Genomic DNA, 17,040 nt, shown 5'->3' with positions numbered 1-17,040 from the left:
AGCCATGACTTACTTGGATATTTCAACATTTCTTTCTCAATAACTAAGAAAAACACAGATCAATACGAAATGGAAGGCCTGACCAACACCACAGATGTTTAGGAAATGCTTATGACTCTGAGTGAGGCAAACATTTCTTAGATGTGATACTAAGAAAAGAAGACATTAATAATGTAAAATACATTAAAATTTAAAACCTCTGCTCTTCCAAAGACACACCCTGGAAAGAAATATCTGTAAGCTATCCAAATGAAGGACTTGCATCTAGAATATACAAAGTACCCTCAAAGTCAATGATAAGAAAACAACCAACCAATAAAAAATGGGCACAATAACAATATTTGAAAAAGACATGTCACCAAAGATGATATAAGGATGACGATTAATCAGAGAAAAGAATAAATTCAATATTATTTGTTCAGAGTGTGAAAATTCAAATCAAATAGAAATATTTACTACCAGTTACCAGAATAGTTAAGCAAAATCTAACAAACAAGATGGATAATATCAAGTGCTGATGATACAAGATGGCTGGCTGGAATGTTTATCTGTGACCAATGGGAATGTCAAATATTAAAAATATCTTTAAGAAAAGTTCTGGTGCAATTCTCCAGCCACCAAGCAACAGCCCCTGTCCTGAGTATTAGAGGAAAGGAAATCTATCTTCACACACAAACCTGTTTGTGAATATCTGTAGCACCTTTTCCTCCGTGTAATCACCCCAAACTGGAGTAATCCAAATGTCCTTCATCTGGGAAAGGGATGAACAAACTGGAGTGCATCCATTCAATGGAATATTATTCAGCATTGAAGGGAAGAAGCCACTGATGCAAAGGTGAATTGGTCAAATGCATTTCGCTGATTGAAAGCAACTTTGGAAGCTGAATGATCCCATTTTTATAGCATTACGGAAAAAGCTCGAGTCCAGGGCCAAGAACAAATCAATAGTTGCTAGGGTTTGGGGTAGAGGAAGGAAGTGGCTACAAAGGGGCACAGAGGAGTTTTTGAAGGTCCTGGAAATGTTTTATCCCTTAATTGTGCCCTGTTCATACAACTGTGAGCTTTGCTCAAAATGTAGAGCTATTCACTTTAGAGGGGCAAATTTTATTGTATGCAATTATACCTGAATAAGACCGACTTTTAAACAAAATAGCCAACTGTAAAAAATTCTATCAATCAGACATTCCCATTATGTTATGAATTCACTAATGCCCCCTTCCCCACAATTAACATATCAAAGACTCATTTTTATGAGGCTTGCTTTTCATTACCACAGATGTATGACACACATTTAATGCTTCCAAAGACTTTTATCCCACCTCTGCTTGGAGGTGCTAACTAGTAGTAATGAGCGTTCTGAGCTCTCCCTGGCCTGACTCCAGCCAACCTTCCAGGTATTGAGATGAACTAAGAAGAGGGTGAGGGAAAACTCGGACACTCGCAGAAAGGGCCAAGTGGGTAAGTGGGGGAAGAGAAGACTACAGAAAACACACACTCCAGAAGGGAAGCGGGTCACTGCTCTGAGCTGCACTGCACAAGGCAGCCTAAGTTAGGGAAGGTACACCTAGGTTTAGCCAAGAGAGGATACTTTGAAGGGAAATTGGAAGTCCTGATTATTTTTTCAGAATAAAGGTTATTTGACCATCTCAGTAGATGTAATTTGAGAATTCGAGAAAATTTCTATGAGCAACTCCTAGAATCTTTTCTAAATGACAATAAAAATTGTTCGTAGTTATGGGATAGAGCATGATATTCTGATTCACACACACACACTGGGGAAATCCTGATTTTTATATGTGAGTTCTCCCATTTTAAAATGTTGGGGGTCTATTCAATTTTTTTGACAGTACTGGGGCTTGAATTCAGGGCTTCACAATTGCTAAGCAGGTGCTCTACCACTTGAGCCAGCTATCGATTGAGATGGGGGGGGTCTCACAAAGGATTTGCCCAGGCTGCCCTGAAACCTCCATTCTCTTGTTCTCACTCTTCCAGGTAGCTAGAATTACAGGTGTGAGTCACAGGTATCTGGCTACCAATTTTTTTAAACACCACACAGACAAAAGCAGTACTTGCCTGTAGGTCAGGAGGTCGGCAAGCATCAATGAAGACAGTGGGGTTAAAGGCAAAACAGGCCACCCCAGTGTGATAGTTTATCAGAATGGTTTCCAAGGAGCTCAAATCATATATAAGAAGTTGATGCACAGCAGGGAGTTTCAACTTGAGGGAAGGAAAGGATCAGTGGGGAGTAAACACACACGTATACATGCTGAGTGTCCCACATATATATGTATGGGGAATGTGCAGGTCACACAAGCTCCTCGTTCCCTGGTGTCAGCAGGATTGTGGGAAAACCAGAAGAATGACCCTATCCAACAGCCTCCCCAAATTGCTTATCAGAAATCCAGAAACCCCAAAGGATTGACCAGACAAGAGTTTACTTGTATTTGATTCACTGGATGGCCAGTAACGGTCTAAAGTGTCTTTACTATCCTCCTATGTGAAGGCTTGTACATCTCATGAAAAATCATCCATGTATGCAATTGTCCCTTACCGCTGAAGACCAAGGCCCAGGGTGCTGTACAATACAAGCATGCGACCCTGTTTCTTTATCTATCCATCTTGCCACTCAAACATCTTAATACTTTCAGATCTGAAACACATTGGCTGCACAGATTTCAGAAGACAGATGTAGTCCAGTGTTACCTCCCTGTGTGATTAACAACCATTACTAACCGTCTGAGTGCAGTCTCACTCACCACCACCTTCCATCCGTTTTAGATGGGGCCAATTAATCAACCCCCAGCTCTAGGATTCTTTGCCTCTGCTAGCTCCATCCTAAATCTTAAGAAAAGATTCCCTTCTTTCAATGTTCTGTTGTATTTATAGAAAGCTCCAAGAACAATAATCATGTCTTTTTCAAACCCTGACAAATATGAAGCTTGAAAATCCAGTCAAAAAGCCACAAACAGTTGGTGTTAAAAATCGGCCAGTGGTCTCCAGGATTTTAGACCTCAGCTTGAAGGTCTTCATGCTGGACAAGTCAGAGAGGATATTCACATTGTTTAAAAAATGGTACAAATTTAAACAAGGCCAGAAAATGTCCCCATCTGTAAACTATCATCAGAAGCAAACATTTTATTTATGGAGGAATCAGAGAGTGGAATGCATGGATGCTTTTGATCATGACAAATCACGGAAAATACATTTTGCAGGCGATGAGTTGCAGAGCCTTACACACTCCAAGTCAGGTGGTAGTGAACACTGAGACACAATGGCAAGGAGAGAGAGAAAAGCCCAGCAAATCCAGGTGGCACTAAGCCTGGGCAGGGTGGCTATGGGTAGGGGTGGGGTTCTTCAGGCACAGTCTCCATCTCGCCCACCTTCCACCTCCTATAAACAGCAGCTGTAAAATTAGACCCAGGTTCACCTTCCTACTAGATTGTAATCTCCAGCCCTTCCACCCTTCCACATGGACATCTGCTCCAGCCAGGTCTCTAAATCAACAGCCTCTCTCTGTCTCTGTCTCTGTCTCTGTCTCTGTCTCTGTCTCTCTCTCTCTCTCTCTCACACACACACACACACACACACGCAGAATGTGAGCTTTAACAAAAACTCCATAACTTGCTTTATAAGCACCTTTGAAGACCTCACCTGATGATGCCCTCTCAAGAACTTGGGACAAAGCCCAATGGAGGGTTCTGGCCCCTGACTCAGTGTAGCTGTCTATCTACTAAGTCACTTTGCCATCAGACAATTGCGGTGAGGTCTGAGAAGGGTATTTCCAATGCCTACTTCACATTTAGGGAAACCGAGTCCTAGAAATGCTGGAATCTGGAGCTCACAGCAGAATTCAGGCAACCACTTGTAGATGACTGTACTTTGAAATAAAATAGATATAAATAACTCCCACCACCACACGCACATGCCCCAGCCACATTTCTGTTTACTTAGGACTCTTGGAGGATAGAGATTCCACATAAAACAAACCTGCTCAGTGGCTCCTCTGGGAACCTGCCCCTCAAGGAGAGTGGGTTCTCTTGAATTTCAGTGATGCTAAATGCCTTTTGAAAAGCAAGCTCTACTTTTTAAGATCAACTGGCAACTTATCTCTCCCAATGCATTTCTAGCTCAGCGCTGGAGCTCCAGGCAGGAGAGGTCGTGATTCGATTCCATGGGGTGGATTTGAGGTTTCTCTGCTCAGTCAGCGCCAGAGGCTGAAGCCAAAACTGCCTCTCAGCGGAGAGCTCAGGTCACACTTGTGTACACCTCAGTTTAACCCGGTAGGCCAGAGATCCTCGCTAGGGCACAAGCGGCGGGCAGGCGACACTCCTTTTTCTTTCTGCTTCCTGGCCGCACCCTGGGACTCCCGGCAATTGAAGCGCACCCGCTGTCCCTGGGGGGAAGGGCGCCTGGGGCCAGCCACTCCTGCAGCTAAGGCCACCTGCCCTGGCCCCCGCCAGTTTCTCCAAGGCCACCCGGCCCCCACAGACATATAATAAGTGTTGCAAAAATAAGAGCAGCTACCTTTTGTTTGGACGCCCTATGTGAGTTCATTTACATAAATTTCGCAAACCAAATATTAAGTCTTCATTCCCATTGCCCAGGTGAAATGACTGAGTTTGGAGCCTTTGGGGCAGAATTTCTGGGAAGCCAGCTTCATTGGCGAGAAGCGCACTCGCCTGCCCTTGTGTGCTCCCAAACACCAGCAGGGCCTAATTTTGGGTACCCAGAGAGAGAGAGAGAGAGAGAGAGAGAGAGAGAGAGAGTCCCGGGTTTCTGCCAAGCTGGGGTCCGCGTGAAGCTGCGCGATGAACGCGCGAACCTCCGTGGGTCAACGTGGGTTCTTGGGACCGGAGATTGCAGAAAAGAGGACTCAAAGGACCAGGTCTCCCCTCCTGGGTCCCCAGCCTCACAGTCAGCTGGGGATGGGGAGTGCATAGCTGAGAAATAAGGGGCGCAAAGAACCAGAGCCCCTATCCTGCACCCCAGCTCCATGGTGTGCCTGTACTGGCGCTAGGGCTAGCTCCCCATAGAACTCTGGGGTGGGGAACAAACCAAGCCCCCCTCAGCCACGCCCCCTCCTCACCCCCCTGGCAGTACCAGGTGTTGGTTGGGAGGTGTGGGGGTAGGGGATTTGGAGATCCCAGATCAGCCTCATCTGTCCCAACCTCGTCACCCAAGCGGGTCTTGTTTCTGGGGAAGAGACCGCTCTGCGCCCCGCAGATGGGATCACGGTGGGATCGGCGCCCTCGCCAAGGTCCCCACGGCAGCCTCGCGGAACTCACGCGCTCCGGGGAACTTCGCAAGCGCCGCTCAGTCTTACCTTTGCCCAGCAATGCGCCCAGCACCAGGCTCAGTGCCCCGCACAGCGGCACGGCCGGCCCGGGGGCCGCACCCTCGGAGCGCATCCTGCTCCCGGCCGCTCACGCAGCCCGCTGCCAGCCCAGGGCGCAGCGCCCGCCCGCGATCCCCGCCGGCTTCCCCATGCCGGGGCCACCCCGGCAGCCCAGTCCGCCGGCCCCGCTGCGCCTCCGCGTCCGGGCCCCGCTGCGCCTCCGCGTCCGCGCCCCGCCCCTGCCGGGGTCCGCGCCGCTGCAGCTCGGGTTCCGCCGCTGCTCGCGCTCCGGCCCGAACAACTTTTCTCCAGCAGCCGCTGCTGCCGCAGCCGCTGCCCGGGCCCACCCCGCCTCCAGCCCCGCCCCTCCAGACCACGCCCACCCCAGCCCCCCGCCCACTCCTTGCCTCCAAGGCCCGCCCACCTCCGGCCCCGCCCACTGCCCCGCCCGCGGCAGATGAATGGAGGAAGCGGGAGGAAAAAGGGCTGCTCCAGAAGGTAGGGGGTGGGGAGGGGCAGGGGGAGGAGGCGCCCAGGAAAGAAGACCCGGAGCCGGGGAGCGACTACAGCACCTCGGGGGGCCGCTCCACCAACCGCGGAATTATTTGCAGCCCCCTGCCTTCGTGCAACTCAGGTACTGGAGAGTTCTGCCCAGGTACCCGCAGGATGGAGCTTGCTGCCTTCAGTAGTCGTTCCCCCTCTTTAGCTTTGAGGGCTGGGGACATCTGGAATGAAGTCACTTGCAGCAGGTAGATTATTCAGTAGGAAAAGCTATGTGCAGAGAGCGGGGACGGACGGACATGCACAGATGCGTGCGCGCGCAGACCTGTGCACTGTGCACGGGAAAACACCGGAGAGCAGCCGGGTGTCTGCAAGCGGGCCTGGGACTCAGAGGTGAAGGCAGGGTTGTTTTTCACTGTATACCCTTTTATTCTGTTGGCTTTCCGCATCCCACCACATGTGTTCTGTGATTAACTACTCAGGGTAAAAAAGAACAGTTTCCCCACACCACGAACTTGCCCCTGCAATCGCAATTTCTCTGCGCAGTCAGACAGGGCTGTGTCTGCCTCATCTCACTTTCTGCATTGTGTCTGTGCTTTCTGGTTTTCGTAGAGCTTCCCTCAGTCTTCACAGGGGCCCAGCAGCATCCTTGTGTGGTTACTGACACTCTGGCTTCATCCACCACCCAGGGTGCTAAGTGATGTGAGACTGAGACCTGAGTCCCCCTGGGTCCAGGAATGAAAGGTGATTGGTGCCCCGGAAGCCAGCCCTCTACCAGCCACCAGCTCCCTAAACCCCAAACAGCACCTCTTTCCAGAACCCCTCTCTTACCCCAAGCTGGCCCAGCCCACCTCATAAGGATGACTGACTTGGTCCTGTTTACCATCCTTCCAGGAAAACGTTTCAAAATAAGCTTTAAAAATTATTGATTGATAATGAAGTGAAAGATGTCCAGAAACTACAAGCCAGTGTCTCATTCTTCACTCAACCTCACGGGACCATGAACCCAGCATAAGGAAGAATTGGAGGGTGCCCCCAGCATAGGAGGGCTTTTCCTAGCTGGGCAAGGCTGGGGAGGGTTAGACCTAGGCAACTGGGAATATAGCTTGCTGGCTTTAAGTTCAGCCAGCCCTTGGAGAGCAGGCAGCTGGAAGACTAGCCAGGCCAAAAAAAGGCAAGGGTAAATAGTTGGTTCTGATAGTCCTGGGCAGTAATGACTTGATTTTTTTAGGTGGGTTATGCTGACAATCGCCCACTTGTCAGCTAGCTCAGCTGGTGTAGATGTATCCTTGGGGACCACACAAAAAGCAGACTTGGGCTTCTAAACTGGAAGGCACATTTTCTTCTTCTCCTTCTCCTTCTTTTTAGCCCAAAAGTCTCTAGAGAATAAATATTTTTCATTTAAATGTTTCTAGGCTCCAACCTCAGGGAGAAACACAACATATCCCATTATTTCTGACTGAGGGATTGGGATCTGCCTCATCCTCTCTCCCTTCTCCAAAAAAAGAAGAGCCCCCAAATGGGCCCTGCTCTCCCCTGTTCTTTGAAGCCTCATAAATTGCTCCCTGCTCTCCACATTTCTTTCCTTTTGGCACAGACTATTACTCTCTGTTGCAAAGCCAAATGCAGTTCCTGAACTAAGGACTCTACAGAGCAAATAATCAAAACGGGAGGAAATTGAACAAACCACATCAAAATATATAGCAATTCAAAATGAGGGGGGAGAGAGAGAAGGCCACCCTCAATTGGCTAAACCCACTTGACCACATCTGCTTCCTGCCTCCCGAGGAAGGAAGGCCCTGCCTTCTTCAGATGCCCTGACCCTCAGATGTCCCTGTCTTCCCGGTCCCTGTGCAATGCACGGGAGACCCAGGAAATGAGTTTCCTGTCTGCAGAGCTCATCTTAGAACCTCATTTTTAATCCATCATGTGCCTAAAAATTAATCAAATATGCAAATCCAGTAAACAAATAAGAGAGATGATGCTGATTTATCTTCGTTAGGGAGGCGTAGACTTAGAGGTCCACGGGCTAATAAAGTCTCCTGCATGTGTTTTTTAAAAGTTGTGTATTATTTAACCTCAAAATCATTAATTCCTTAACTTAAATTACTTCCAGATGCTTTTCTGAATTTCACAAGGAACATCAGAGAGCAATAATCTCCTCAAAGGCTATGGCAAAACTCCCCATAGGCTGCAGGCACACGGAGACTATTAAGATGATTTACAGGAGAGGGGAATTGCTGGAAAAGGATGTCTGCCACCTCCACATGGCCCAGGGATCCTGAGTCAGAGGTCAGCTTCAGATATTTTTTGTTCATGCTTCAATTCCAAATTGTTAATATTGCCTAAAATGTGAGATGGAGCTTGTTAATTTGGCTTAGGAATTTCTTACAGTGTCTGCTCGTGGGCCTGGGAGACAGACAGACACACTCACCCACACCCACACCCACACACATGTATATTACTGGACAAGAAGGGCTATACATTGGCCCCATAAAGCAGCTATGGTCACCATAAAAATCAAACAGCAAGCCCTAATGGTGGAACTTGCTAGTGAAGATTTAAAAAAAAAGAACAAAAAACAGGATGGCAGGGAGATGCAACAAAGGCCTGTATTTAGCTCTGTTTATTGGTATTGCTTAATATACATTTAACATATGCTATTCAAACCTCAGAATAACACTAATGGAGTATTGTTGTTTGATATTTCACTCATTCATTCATTCAACAAACATTTTGTCACCTGTTTCCCATTGGCCAGCCCAGTTTCCAAGGTTTTGGCAGTGAACAGAGACAAAGCTCCTAAGCTCTTACATTCTAGTGGAAAAGACAGACTTTCAAGGAATACACAAGTAAATCCATCCTGGAAGGCAGTGATGTATGTTGTGAAAAACATGAACCTTTTATAAGGGGAAAGTTTGATTTGGGGGTGCAACTTTAAGGATGGTGGGTGAAGAGAGGACTAGCTGGTGGTTTTCTGGAAGAAGAGCTTCTCATGCCAGGAAAACAGCACAGAGGCTGAAGCTGGAGGGTCTTAGTTTCCTTTCAGAAGGGTCATAGGGCTGCTTGTTGAGCATGGCCCTTATGGGGCAGCAGAGGAAGCCCTGAGCCCACTAACAGCTGGGTGAATGCATCCAGGAGTGCTGGAGACCTGGTCCAGGGCAGCAGGGCAGAGTGGTGAAGCCAGGCACGGACCAGCTACTGATGCTACTGAAGGTAGAGCTACGTGATTGCGTGTGGATTTGTAGATTATGAGAGGTGAAGACGAATCGCTGAGCCACTGATATGAAAGTGCCCTTTATGGAGGTGGAGAAGGAGCTCGGGGGCATCGGTAGAACAGGAAGTTGAGACCCACAGTGGAGGTTAAGTCACTTTGCTGCTGGTATGAAGCAGCAAAGTCATCTAAAATCAACTCTCAGAGATGGCATTCCCAGTTTATGGCCACCAACCCTGAGTAAAAACAGGGCTCCCTTGGTAGGAACCATAAACCTGCCATCATCTTTCATTTCAGCAGTCCCCAGCATCTCAGTCTGACTGAGGTAGAGGGAGGTGGGGAGTGGAACATAGAAACATGTCATCTCCCTGCTGCATGTGACGAGGAGTCGAGCTGTTGCACCATCCAATAAGAGCACCACTATTTAGGGAACATTCACTGGGGAACATTAATTGTCTTGTTTGTTTACTTACTTCTTAAACTGTGCTGGCTCTGTGGAAGATGGTGTGATTTGTTCAGCTCTCTATTCCCAGTCCTACAAGAAATGTGTGCACAAAGACAAAGCTTATCCCTTGAATAAATACCACAAACCCATAGACCATTATCCCCATTTTACCATCAAGGAAATTGAGATCCACACATTTTAGCTCCTTTAGTCAGTGATAGTGATGGTGACAATGATAATAACCATTAGCATTTATTAGGTGCTTGCTAATTGCCAAATAATTCCACTAAGCAGCTGTCAATCTGTACTTGTGTTACATCTCCAGTTTATAGACACAAACTCTGATGACAAAGAGGTGAAGTGGCTTGCTCAGGGTCACCGACTAGGACAGGGTAGAACAGGATCGAATCTGGCAAGCCTGACCTTGGAGTCCATGTTCCTGATCAGTCACTAGGGGGATCAGTGTTCAAATGTGTTCCCAGGTATGCTCAGGTATGTGTGTTCCCCATACCAGGCGTCTGGGTAACCTTTGCACAGTCTCACTTGCTAGGTCACAATTTTGCCATACGTCACCAGATAGACAAATGCTGAACAAGCACTTGAAGAATGATTGTTCTGTGATGTAACTTTACACACAAAACTCCTGGGGTAAGATGCAGGATGCAGGTGACTTTGCCCTGTGAAGACAGCTTTCAGACTGATGCTCAAATGCCCATTTCTCTTTTCCCATGTGATGCCTGCTGGATGCCTGAATCCTCTAGTCTTTGTGGTGAAGACCCATGGAGGGGGATGCATTCTCTGCCCTTCCTACCAGATTCAGGATCAGCAAATTGTTCATTTACTATAAGAACCGAGTTAATAAAGCTTCAGATTAGGTTACAAATGAAGGTAATCATACTAACATACATTTATTTGCTGCACTGTCACCATCACCACCAGTGCCACCATCATCACCTCCACCATCACTACCATCACTATCACTACCACGATCAACACTATCTTCATCATAATCATTACCATGCCTACCATTACCATCATCGCTACCACCATCACCATCACCATCACCACCACCACCATCACTTCCACCACCACCATCACTACCATCACTACTTTCATCACTAACACCATCACCACTACCACCACTGTCACCACCACCACCACCACCACCACCACTACCATCTCCACCACCACCACCACCTCCACCATCTCTACCATCTCCACCACCACCACCACCACCATCTCCATCACCACCACCACCACCATCACCATCACTACTATCATCACTACCACCATCACCATCACCACCACCACCACCATCACCACCACCACCATCACCACTGCCCCCACCATCATCACCATCACCACTGTCACTAACACCACCACCACCATCACTACTATCATCACTAACACCATTGCCACCACCACCATCACTATTACCACCTGAAGGACTCACCACCACCACCACTATCACCATCACTATCACCACCACCATCATCACCACCACAATCATCACAATCAACTCTCACTTTAATGCCAGACATTGTTTTAAGCACTTTGACAGGTGTTAACTCATTTAATCCTCACAACAGTCCTGTGGTGTTACTGTTTTACAGACAAAGCAATTGAGATGCAGACATTATCCATGTCTCAGAGTTGAAAATTGGCCAGGCTGGGATTCAAACCCAAGTACTCTGGCTGTAGAAATCCTGCTATCCTGCTTTAACTAAGTACTTTTCAGAATTTCCCGTGAACACATTCCCTAGGGACCTTGTTAAAATGTTGATTGAGAGTCAGTACATTGACATGGTGGGGGAGACATTCGCCTGCATTTCTCAAAGCCTCAGGTGACCTTGATGCTGTGGGTCACTGGGCCATTATGCCAGTAACAATTCCCTAAGTCATTTCACTAATCTTCTCTCTATCTATGTTCCCCCATCACATTATCCAAACTATAATTATCTGTAAATCTCACCAGAGTTAACTCTTTCCTGCTTTTCAGTATGAAGCAGTCATAAATATCCTGTTTATGCTCCATTGTCCCAGAAACCTGAGCCTGTGATCTTGTCAGTGAATAGTGGCTGTTTAATACATGCCTTTCAGTGAGCTCAATATTTGGAAAAAGTGGGTAATAACTGATTTCAGTCAAGGTAGTGGCTATTCCAGGTTCCTGAAGGACCTCAACAAGCAACCAACCAGCAACAGCCCCAACACCGTATGAGAGATGGATGTTTTAATGAGAGATGGATGGAATTTCAGCCTTGCTGGTACTGCTCCATAATGTAACCCATTGCTCCCCAAACCCCCAGGCATTCACATTTGTTGTATGTCACTCACTTAGCTGTAGCCCTCTCCCTTTGGGTTATCAGGTCCTATGTTTAGAAATAAGACCTTCTCTATTTCTAGCCATCTTTTAATTCTTAAGTAGTTTTTGTGCAATTACTATGGGCAAGCTGCCTGCCCTCAATTTACATACAAAATTATAATGAGTTAATATCAGAATACAGGCTCACCATCAGTGTTTTAAAGACCCAGAGACAGTAAGAATGTCTTCATTCTCTACCTACCTTCCTGTCCTGAGTGTCTTCCTGTCCTCTCTGCCCTTCCAAGACTTTGCACCACTATTTTCTCTCCCTCAACACTCTTCTCATTATCTCTCTGGCCTCTCAAATGTCACCCCTTCTATGAGGTCCTTCTTCTGATGACCACATCCCCAGAACCCAGTGCAGAACCCTAGAACATACGTACCTGGAACTCACTCATTACTATTAAATAATTGTCCGTGGCACCTGTGAAGATGGGGCATTTGAACATAGGTTTCAGGGATGGTGGGAGCATAGCAGTGAAGATACAGGAAAGAAAACAGGAGAGAAGATGAGGTGTAGGAGAAAGGGTTGTCCAGAACACTGGACAACCTATAAGCAGGAGTGGGAACTGTGAGTCCCAGCTGGTCCTCAGAGCTACCAGCAGAAGAAAGGGTCAAATTAAAGTGACTCCATCACTGAGCTGCTGTGGGTTCCAGTAACTTTGTACTGATGTCACCCTCTTCACTCCTAAGTCTTTGGTTTTGCTTTCTCACTTTGCTCATAATGACCTAAAATTTTAATTTTTATTGGGAAACAGTCCAAACGCATCCACCACTGTGAGTTGCAACACAACACTAAGTTACGACATTAACCTGTTTGTGCTCTTTCATGGTGACTAGGATCAGCATCACTTAGATTCATTGCAGATCTAGAAGGAACATTGAGAACTTTTATCTAGGCCTGCCGGGCTATTTTCAACCACTTTTCTTAGGTTCATAGAATCCAGCTCACTAGAGGAGCCTCGTGAACCCACAAGATTGCTCTTAATTCTTCTTAAAACTCCCTGATAACCTGTTAAAAAAAGATTGAGCTTCAAATGAAAGTCCACCAAACTCGTGTTGTTTTGACACTTGGAACAATGCAATACCCACAGCCTTGATTTAGGTGAGGAATAGCTCTGCTCCAAGCCCACTCCAGCTTGCAGGTGGGTTGCAGGATCAACAGCGCCCCCTGGTGCTGCTGATTGATATTTCTTCTGGCAGAGGTCAAAAAACCAAGAAAAGCTCAGAATTTGGGTCTAAATGGAATGACAGATCAGAGGAGGATCACTCAGTTCTCCAGAACTTCATACTTTCTCCTTGAGAGACAGTATTGGTCACCACCAGCCCCATTCCTCTGACTTGTGAGTGATAGTTGGATATGTCCTGGGGAGGTCCATCCCTGATAGGGGGTCAGGAGAAGGTGACCCTTACATAAGGCTCAGCAGACTGACATGAGATCTTATGGAGACTTCCAGAGATTAAAGGTGAGGCCAGCAGGGACCTGAACCAGTTAGTGAGAGGAAGAGGGGATTCTTTGCCTGCCTATGACAAAATGGGTTAAGCATGAACTATTTAGGTGGCCATTCTTATTTATGGATGAACTCTAAAGCCACTCTGTCAGTCAGGACTCAATTAGGGAAGCAAAACTATTATGAATAAGGGATTTATTTTAGGATGAGACGTTAAAGTAAGTGAGGGAGAAGAGAAGCAAGAACCAGAAGGGGGCGTTGGAGGATAGTGAAAACCACTGACCAGCTTCCTGGCTGTGCTGATCTGTGTGTGACTAGAAAGGACCTGAACTTTACGTATTTTCAGGAAGGATCTGAAGGGCAGGTTGTCCAAGGTGCAGGAGGAGGGTAATGAGAAGGGAGCTGACCAGAGAACCTGTGCCAGGGTTCGGCCTCTAGTTGGCAAGTAAATGCCTCCTGGATGATCATAGCCATGAGTTCTGCATAAAATAGGAAACAAGGCACACACAGGAAATCTCTGAGAGGGAGCTGACACATGGAAGAAGGACAGGCACTGGACGAGTCCCCTGTTCTTGTGGAACATCCTAGGAACTGGGATGAGTAGCACCTCTGGAGAAACCCAGCCTTCCTGGCTCAAAGAACCAGGGGACAGTTTAGAGTAATTAAAGCCACAGGAGAAATTCAGAAAAAGGAAAGGGCCAGACAGGAAGATATCCACATTCTTGGTGTAAATGTCACCTAAATCTTTGGATGACCCATGAACCACGTTTGGAGGGGACATTGTAAGCCAGACAGCTAAGGACAAAAGGACTGGACTGATTTCAGTGGAAGCCCAATGAAGCATTTTTATCCTGAATCCAACCAAGTTGATTGAACTCAAAAGAATTTTTTTTAAGCCAATACTTTTCTTCTTCTTCTTTTTTATAGCACCCTCTCAGTGAGTGCATTTTTTTTTCTTTTTCTTCTTTTATTGTTGTGCTGGGTGGGGTACATTGTGGCATTTACAGTCCTTACAATATATTAAAAGATAGCATACTTGAATTCACCCCCCTCCACCATTCTCCTTTATCCCATCTTCCCCCATTCCTGGAATAGTTTCAACGGGTCTCGTTTTCCATGTACATACATGTGTACACAGTATTTGTACCATATTCACCTCCTCCATCCTTTCCTCACTTCCTCCTCCTCCCCATTGGTACTAACTGCCCCAGACAGGAACTGTTCTGCACTCCTGTTCTCTGATTTGGTATAAAAGAAGAAGAAAAAGTGACTTTTTGTTTGTTTAATACAGCTACACAGGGACTTTCCTTGTGGCGCTTCCGTGTTTATATGTATTATAGCCCAATTTGGTTCATCTCTATTTTTCTTCTTTCTACCTTAGTCCCTTTCTTACCATGGTTTCAACAGGTTTAAAAATTCTGCAGAGAAACTAAAGCAGATACCTTAAAAGCAACTGAGGCCAATAGGAAAAGGGGACCAGGAACTAGAGAAAAGGTGGGATCAAAAAGAATTAACCTAGAAGGTAACACACATGCATAGGAAATCAATGTGAGTCAACGCCCTGTATAGCTATCCTTATCTCAACCAGCAAAAACCCTTGTTCCTTCCTATTATGGCTTATACTCTCTCTACAACAAAATTAGAAATAAGGGCAAAATAGTTTCTGCTGGGTATTGAGGGGGTAGGAGGGAGAGGGAGGGGGCGGGGTGGGTGGTAAGGGAGGGGGTGGGGGCAGGGGGGAGAAATGACCCAAGCCTTGTATGCCATATGAATAAAAAAAAAGGAGTGTCAAAGCAGAAAAAAAAATTCTGCATTCACTCTCATATAGAGAGTACATCGGCCATAGTCACCTTCTTAATTTTCTTCTTTTCTCCTCCCCCTCTCGTATGTGACCTCCCCTTAGTGTGACCAGTTTTTCATATTGCTGTATTTGTATTAGGTCTATATTCTACATATGAGAGAAAACATCCAAAAAGCCAATACTTTTCTGATGAATATAACAAAATACTGTCTCTATACAATTTGAAATTCAGAAATCCTGAGTATAAAATTTGCAATGTTCAAGGCATAATCCAAATTTATTTGGCCTTAAAAAGCCTGGAAATGGGAACAGAATCTGAGTGGACATTTTTTAAAGGAAGACATACACATGGCCAGTAGGTATAGGAAAAATGCTCAATGTTGCATCAGGGAGAGGTAAATCAAAATGTCAATATGGCACATTGCGCCCATCATAATGACTCTTAGCAAAAGGACAGAAGACAAGTATAGGTGAAGATGTGGAGAAAGGGACCCTTGTACACTGTTGCTGGGAAAGTAAACTGGCACAACCATAATGGGAAAAAGTATGTAGAACTATAAGCTGGGCACAGTGACTGATGCCTATGATCCCAGCTACTCCAAAGCTGAAATCAGGAGGATGCTAGTTTGGGGCCAGCCTGGGAAAAAATAAGTTGGTGAGATCCCATCTTAACCAATAAAAAAACGGGGATAGTGGCATGTGCTTGTCATCCCAACTAAGCAGGAAGCATAAATAGGATGATCATAGTCCAGGCCAGACCCTATTTGAAAAATATCTAAAACAAAAAGGGCTGGAGGTGTGGCTCAAGTGGTACAGCACCTGCCTAGCAAACACAAAGCCCTGAGTTCAAACCTCAGTACCCCAGTAGAACTGCTGTGAAATTCAGCAGTCCCACTCCCGAGTAGATATCCCAAGGAAATTAGATTAGCATATAGAAGAGACACCTGTGCTCCATGTCTACTTCTGCATTGTTGGCAATAGCAAAGACAAAGAATCAACCCTAGAGTTCATCAATGGATGGATGAAGAAAATGTGGTCTATACATACCATGGAATGCTATTCAGCCTTACAAAAGAAAGAAATCTTGTCATTTGCAACATGAATGGACATGAGGACACTCTATTAAGTGAAATTAGTCAGACACACAAAAGACATAGCATTTCTTATGGACAGAATCTAAGGAAGTCAGGACCAGAGAAGCAGAAAGTAGGATGGTGGTAGCAGGAGACTGGGGGTGGGAGTGGGGTTGGGGAGATGTTGGTCAAAGGTTGCAGAATTTCAAGGACACAGGAGCTCTGTTGCACACCATGGTAGTTATAGTTGAAAAGAATGTCTTGCATACTTGAAAATTGTTGAGAGAGCAGATTGGAAGTGTTCTCACTACACATAACACACACAGAAACAGGTGCATGTACTAATTAGCTTTATTTAGTCATTCCACAATGTGTATGTATATAAAAAACCATGTCATGTACTATAAACATATGCAATTTTATTTGTCAATTAAATTTTTTTAAAAGAATGGACAAAACAGCAATTATAGGATGCCTGGAATGGCTATATTAATATCAGATAAAATATACTTGAAATGCAGAGTAAGACCAGATATTAAGAAATATGTTTCATTTAGTTATGCTAAAAGTTTCAATTAAACAGGAAGACATACCATCACAAGTATATATGTACCTAATAACAAAGACCCCATGCACATGAAGCTAGAATGGAACAGAATGGAAAACAAATACCAAAATGCTTGTTAGAGAATTTAAACACTCCCTAATCAGTAATTGCAAAAATAGCTATCTATCTATCTATCTATCTACATATATAATCTACATAGTATCTATTTATTTGTCATCTATCATTTATCTGCATATCTGTCTACACATCTGCATATCTGTAAACACTGCCTAATCAGCAATTGCAAAAAT

At 45.6% G+C, this 17,040-nt stretch overlaps 1 protein-coding gene across 1 annotated transcript in view; it reads right to left on the bottom strand.

The window, feature by feature from the left end:
* Positions 1-5,448, bottom strand: part of Tmem132c (transmembrane protein 132C) — a 293,754-nt gene extending 288,306 nt beyond the window's left edge. Inside the window, exon 1 of the mRNA XM_074060522.1 lies at positions 5,324-5,448. Within this exon, the coding sequence (XP_073916623.1) occupies positions 5,324-5,408 (85 nt within the window). The 5' untranslated portion in view covers positions 5,409-5,448. The remainder of the gene's footprint in view (positions 1-5,323) is intronic.
* Positions 5,449-17,040: the final 11,592 nt, after the last annotated feature.

This window comes from Castor canadensis, chromosome 18, assembly GCF_047511655.1.
Source record: "Castor canadensis chromosome 18, mCasCan1.hap1v2, whole genome shotgun sequence".
In the NCBI taxonomy this organism is placed as follows: domain Eukaryota; kingdom Metazoa; phylum Chordata; class Mammalia; order Rodentia; family Castoridae; genus Castor; species Castor canadensis.
The sequence above is the reverse complement of the archived record's forward strand: the minus strand, read 5'-3'. Positions and strand labels throughout refer to the sequence as shown.